This window comes from Phodopus roborovskii, unplaced genomic scaffold, assembly GCF_943737965.1.
Source record: "Phodopus roborovskii unplaced genomic scaffold, PHOROB, whole genome shotgun sequence".
Taxonomy (NCBI): domain Eukaryota; kingdom Metazoa; phylum Chordata; class Mammalia; order Rodentia; family Cricetidae; genus Phodopus; species Phodopus roborovskii.
The window spans coordinates 323353-330413 of record NW_026126752.1 but is presented as its reverse complement, the minus strand read 5'-3'; the positions used below and the strand labels follow the sequence as shown (position 1 = coordinate 330413).

Sequence of the window (7061 nt, the reverse complement as noted above, 5' to 3'; positions counted from 1 at the left end):
CTCCAAAGCCACAGAGAAACTCTTTCTCAAACAACAACAACAAGACTTGTGGAATTTGTTTGTGTATATACAAAGCAATAAAAAAATTCTTAATGAAAGACCCCCACTATTCTTATTGCCTGTTTTAAATTGTTCTTGCTAATTTGCCAAGGTCAAGCTATGAGAAAAGTACAGGAGGGAACCAGGTGCTGCTCTCATCCAACGCCAACCAGATATCTGTGGTCTGCAGCTTGGACTAAAGCAAGGTCAGCAGGACAGTGTCCAGTATGCTGAGATAGTCATAACTGAATTCTTTGTATTCTTTGTGCTCAACCCGAATAACCAACTGTCCTTGGTTAACTACAACTGCTACAATTTAGATGAAACAATGAAGTCCCTGTAACCATGCTTCTGCTTCTGTAAGCCTGCTTTTTGCTACAGCAACCTTATATAAACTGCATATGCTTTAACCAGGCACGCTCTCTCAGTCTCTCGAAAGACTGGTGCGTCCATAGGTACCTGTGTGTAAACAATAAGTAACCTCTTGCACTTGCATCCAGTGGTCCGGTCTCGTCTCTTGGGGGCAAGGGCCTTCCCCCTGACAGGCTCCACAAACTCTTGGGGTCTTTCATTGGAGGTCCCACCGAGATTGGAGACCCTTCCCCCTGGAGACTGACACTGACACCCACCAGGAGGTAAGCTGTTCTGTTCTTTGTTGTCTTGTTCATATGTCTTTTACTTGTTGCTTGTTGTGCAGCGATCTGTAATCGGCTAGGCTAGTAGAGTCTGTAGGCGGCTTGAGAAGGAGCTGACGAGCTCGGACTTCTACCCGCCACCCTGGGAGACATCTCAGGGATCTGGGGTGCCCAATTTTTCGGGGCCCACAATGAGTCCCAGGGACTCGTGGTTTTGGAGGGGCCAGAGGGGGCTTAAGACCCTCTGTGCCTCCAACTCAGTATCTGGTTTCGGTTTTATGCCGAAGTCGCACAGTGCGTCTCTGTGCCAGCTGTCTGTGTGTTCTGTTTGCCTTGTCTATTTACTTGCTTCTTTATTTTGAAAAAGACATGGGGCAATCTGTAACTATCCCTTTGAGTCTGACCCTAGGTCACTGGAGCGAAGTCCAGGGCCGAGCGCACAACCAGTCAATGGACGTAAAGAAAAAGATATGGCAAAACCTCTGTGCTTCTGAATGGCCAACATTTAACGTCGGCTGGCCCTGTGATGGGACTTTCGACCTTGGTATTATCTTGCAGGTGAAGGAACGAGTCTTCGATGCTGGGCCCCATGGACACCCTGACCAAGTGGCCTATATTGTCACCTGGGAAAATCTGGCCTCTGACCCACCCTCTTGGGTGGCTCCCTTTGTCACCCCCAAACCTCCTTCCAAATCTCTCCCCAAGATTGATGTGGCCCCACTTTCACAGGGACCCACTGCTCCTCCTTTGCCTTCTTCTGTACCACTCATTCCCTCTCAGGCACCTGCCAAATCTCAATTATATCCTGTCCTCAAGAAAGAGAAAACCCCTCACTCCAAATCTATTCTTCCTGCTGATGAGTCTGATCTTATAGATTTACTTTCAGAAGACTGAACCCCCCCCTTATCAGCCCCCTACCCAGGGCACTGTAGGTGGCGGTGATGCCCAGCAAAGGGGTCCGGACAAACCAGACAATACCAGTACCACTCCTGCCCTGAACAACGGACAAGAAGAGACTACTGCAGACTCCCCAGTAGCTGGCAGACTCCGTGGTTGAAGGGAGACAGCCACAGAAGGCACCTCCTGAGCCTTTCCCCTGCGCCAGATTGCTGGACCAGGAGGCCAATTTCAATACTGGCCTTTCTCGGTGTCCGACCTCCATAATTGGAAATCTAACAACCCCTCCTTCTCCAAAGACCCTTTAGTTCTCTCTAATCTAATCAAATCCATCCTAATAACCCATTAACCCACTTGGGATGACTGCCAACAGCTTCTGCAGGTCCTTCTAACCTCAGAAGAAAAACAACCTGTCTTCCTGGAGGCTCTAAAGAACGTCTTAGGAGATGATGGGAGACCCACTCAGTTGCCTAATGAAATTGAGGAAGCTTTTCCCCTAAATCGTTCTGATTGGGACTTCAATACTGTTAGGGGACACCTGCGCCTTTATCGCCAGTTACTCATAGCACTCCTCCGCGGCGCTGGACGCCGTCCAACGAATTTGGCTCAGGTAAGACAGATAACCCAGGGATCGGAGGAAACTACGACTGCATTTTTGGAGAGGCTAAAGGAAGCCTACCGTATGTATACACCCTTTGATCCTGATAGTAACTAGCAAAGGGGCAATGTTTCTATGGCTTTCATTTGGCAGTCGGCTCCAACTAGATAATTTACAAGATTATAGCCTGCAGGATCTCGTAAAGGAAGCAGAAAAGATCTTTAATAAGAGAGAAACACCTCAGGAAAAAGAAGAAAGACTTAGAAAGTTGCAGGAGGAAAGAGAGGACAAGTTAAAAAAGGAGCTAGAAGAGAGAGAAAAAGAGAGGGATCGTAGAAACCGGAAAGAATTAAGCAAAATCCTGGCCACTGTAGCTCAGAATAATCATAGTGCAGGAAGTCAGGAAAGAAAGGGAGAAGGAAGGAGGCCCAGGGTAGATCGAGACCAGTGTGCCTACTGCAAAAAAAAAAAAAAAGGCCATTGGGTCAAAGGTTGCCCTAAGAGACCTAAAACTCAGAGGCGTGGAGACGGACTCCCAAGACCAACTCAGCTTCTAGCCCTAGATGAAGACTAGGGCAGTCGGGGCCAGGAGCCCCGCCCCCCTGAGCCCAGGCTAACCTTAAGGGTCAGGGGGGCAGCCAGTCACCTTCCTGGTGGACACTGGAGCCCAACATTCAGTTCTCACTGAAACGAACGGGCCATTGAGTACCAAAACAGCTTGGGTACAAGGAGCCACCAGAGGAAAACAATACCGATGGACCACGGAGAGAAAAGTTCATCTCGCATCAGGTAAAGTCTCACATTCCTTTTTTGCATGTACTGGACTGTCCATATCCATTACTGGGTCGAGATCTACTGACTAAGTTAAAAGCCCAGATCCATTTTGAAGGATCAGGAGCTAAAGTCTCTGGCCCACAAGGGGCTCCACTTCAAATATTGACTTTACAATTGGAAAATGAATATAGACTTTTTGAAAAGCCTCCTGAACAGCAGGAAGGAATGGAATTATGGTTAAAACAACACCCCCTGGCCTGGGCAGAAACAGGGGGCATGGGGCTGGCCATACAACAGTCACCCCTAATAATTCTCCTGAAGGCAACAGCCACCCCTGTCTCAATTAAACAGTATCCTATGTAAAATGAGGCATATCAAGGAATCAAACCTCACATTAAGAGACTATTAGACCAAGGGATCTTGATCCCCTGCCGATCCCCATGGAACACTCCACTTCTGCCTGTAAAGAAGCCAGGAACCGGGGATTACAGGCCAGTCCAAGATCTTAGGGAAGTCAATAAGCGAGTGGGGGACATTCACCCCACGGTGCCAAATCCCTATAACCTACTAAGCACCCTGCCTCCTACTCATCCCTGGTACACTGTCCTGGACTTGAAAGATGCTTTCTTCTGCCTGAGGCTGAGCCCCCAGAGCCAGCCTTTATTTGCTTTTGAATGGAAGGATCCAGAACTGGGCATTTCAGGGCAATTGACCTGGACACGCCTACCCCAAGGGTTCAAGAATAGCCCCACTCTCTTTGACGAGGCTCTTCACCAAGACCTGGCAGATTTCCGGATCAAGCATCCATCTCTGATACTGCTGCAATACGTGGATGCCCTCCTCCTTGCAGCCACCACTGAACAGGACTGCACAACAGGTACTGGGACCCTATTACGAACACTGGGGAACCTGGGGTATCGAGCCTCTGCCAAAAAGGCTCAAATATGTAGACAGGAAGTCACCTATTTGGGATACAAGCTAATGGATGGGCAAAGATGGTTGACACCTGCCCGCAAAGAAACTATATCTCGTATACCCATCCCCCAAAACCAACGTCAACTTAGGGAATTTTTGGGGACTGCAGGCTTCTGTAGACTCTGGATTCTGGGGTTCGCAGAAATAGCGGCCCCCCTTTACCTGCTAACCAAGCAAGACACACCTTTTAAATGGACTGAGGAACAACAGCAGGCTTTTGATGCTATCAAACAGGCCCTGCTGTACTCACCAGCTCTGGGCTTGCCAGATGTCACCAAGCCTTTTGAACTCTTTGTTGATGAAAAACAGGGCTATGCAAAAGGAGTCTTAACCAAAAAGTTAGGACCCTGGAGATGGCCCATTGCCTACTTGTCTAAGAAATTAGACCCAGTTGCATCAGGATGGCCTCCATGTCTCCAGATGGTGGCAGCGATTGCAGTTCTAATCAAGGACGCCACCAAATTGACTCTGGGACAGCCAATGACCATACTGGCACCACATGCAGTTGAGTCCCTCATCCGTCAGCCACCAGATATATGGCTATCTAACGCCCGTCTAACTCACTATCAATCCCTGCTCCTGAATGTAGACAGGGTTCAGTTTGGGCCAATAGTAACCCTGAACCCAGCCACCTTGTTACCGCTGCCAGAGGGACCAGCCTCCCATGATTGTCAGCAGATCCTTGCAGAGATGCATGGAACACGGCCTGATCTGACCAATCAGCCCTTGAAAGATGCAGACTACACCTGGTTCACGGACGGCAGCAGCTACTTGCTAAATGGTGAGAGACGGGCAGGGGCTACAGTGATGAATACCACAGAGGTCATATGGGCCACTGCGCTCCCCAGAGGCACCTCTGCTCAGCGAGCTGAACTCATGGCTCTGACTCAGTCTCTCCAGATGGCAGCAGGTAAGAAGCTTAATGTGTACACTGATAGCCGGTATGCCTTTGCCACTGCCCATGTCCATGGAGAAATTTATCGGAGAAGGGGCCTTTTAACATCAGAAGGCAAAGAAATCAAAAATAAAAATGAAATTTTGACATTATTAAAGGCCCTGTTCCTTCCTAAGAAATTGAGCATAATGCATTGCCCTGGACATCAAATGAGGGAAAGCCTGGAGGAAAAAGGAAATCGCCTGGCTGATGAAGCAGCCAAACAAGCAGCCTTAGGCACCCAACTATTGACTATAAGCATATTGACTGAAAAGAAAACAGCTAAGCCTCCAGATTGGGACTATGATGAAATGGATTTGGACATTGTTCAGAAACTAGGTGCAGATTATGACCCCAATCGGCAATGCTGGGTCTACCAAGGAAAGACTATACTGCCTATAAAAATGGCAAAAATATTAATAGACCACCTCCATAAACTGACTCATCTGAGTGCCAAAAAGATGAAAACTTTGCTAGATAAACAAGAAATTGGAACTTACCTTCCCAATCAGAATTTATTACTGGAACAAGTAACTGCTGTCTGGCCTGTGCCCAGATCAACCAAGGAAAAACCAAACTGGATCCTGGGACCCGGCTTCATGGCCATAGGCCTGGTGTCCATTGGGAAATAGACTTTACTGAAGTCAAACCTGGAATATATGGTTATAAATATTTACTGGTTTTTATAGATACTTTTCAGGATGGGTGGAAGTGTTTCCTACCAAACATGAGACTGCAAAATTGGTCACCAAGAAACTATTAGAAGAAATCTTTCCCAGATATGGGATGCCACAGGTAATAGGATCAGACAATGGGCCTGCCTTCGTCTCCCAGGTAAGTCAGCTGGTGGCCAGGTTGCTGGGGATAAATTGGAAATTACATTGTGCTTACAGACCCCAGAGTTCAGGACAGGTAGAAAGAATTAATAGAACCATTAAGGAGGCTTTATCCGAATTAACGCTTGAAACTGGCTCTAAGGACTGGGTATAACTCCTACCTCTGGCCATCTATCGGGCCAGAAACACTCCAGGCCCTCATGGCCTAACTCCATTTGAAATCCTATATGGCAGTCCACCTCCAGCTGTATCATTCTTTGATGCTGACATTTCTGATTTTGCAAACACCCCCTCTATGCAGGCACATCTACAAGCCTTACAGATAGTCCAAGAAGAGGTCTGGAAACCTCTGGTGGCCGCATACCGGGAGGAACACAGAACCTCTTGTCAGCCCCACTCTTTCCAGATTGGCGATTCTGTCTGGGTTCGGAGGCATCAGACTAAAAACTTAGAGCCCCGCTGGAAGGGCACCTACACTGTGCTCCTGACAACTCCCACCACCCTGAAAGTGGACGGGATTGCTGCCTGGATCCATGCATCCCATGTGAAGGCTGCACAACCAGAACATCGGACCCAGGACCAGGCCCCATCTGAAACAACATGGAAAGTTCAACGCTCTCAAAACCCCTTAAAAATAAGACTTTTACGTTCCCAACATTAGCAAGCATGCTTTTGTACATAGGTTTAAATGCTTCTGAAGCGGTATCTCCCCATGCCCCCCCCCCGCCGCTCTTGACCTTGCAAGTGATTTCCCAAACTGGTGGGGTTGTCTGGTCAACCTCTGGCCTTAATCTACCTGGCACCTGGTGGCCTAGTCTCACCCCTGACTTTTGCCAACTAGCTGCTGGACTGAACACTTGGGACATCCCCACTTATGGTGCAGACTCCCTTAAAAAGGACATGCCTAGAACAGAAGATGGATGGATAGGATGTAGCAACCCCCAGACCCGATGTTTTCTAGCCCAATCAGACTTCTATTTCTGTCCTCAGCTGAGTCAACCCAGGGGGTCAGGATGTGGGGGGCATCAGGAATACTTTTGTAAAAATTGGGGATGTGAGACCACCGGGATTGCCTATTGGAAGCCCAGCTCGTCCTGGGATCTAATAACAGTGCGCCGAAATTACAGTCGCCCCCCCCCCCTTGGGCAGGAAAAGCTGCCACCCTCCCATCAATGCGGGGGGTTGGGTCTGTGAGTCAGCCCGTTGTTTCCCTTTGAGAATTGACTTCACCATCCATGGGAAAAAGGACTATGCGGTTTGGACACAAGGGAAGACTTGGGGGCTAAGGTGGTATCTGCCAGGACTGGACAAAGGAGTTGTATTTAAAATTCGCCTGGAAAGTAGAGATCCTGACCCACAAGCCATAGGGCCAA

At 48.4% G+C, this 7061-nt stretch overlaps 1 protein-coding gene across 1 annotated transcript; it reads left to right on the top strand.

The window, feature by feature from the left end:
- The first annotated feature begins 1043 nt into the window (after positions 1–1043).
- On the top strand, positions 1044–6349 carry LOC127214552 (uncharacterized). Its single transcript, XM_051174932.1, is given in 7 exon segments — positions 1044–1433; positions 1780–2327; positions 2329–2800; positions 2802–2975; positions 2977–5341; positions 5344–5547; positions 5550–6349. Coding segments are annotated over 7 exon segments (4953 nt in total).
- The last annotated feature ends 712 nt before the right edge of the window (positions 6350–7061 follow it).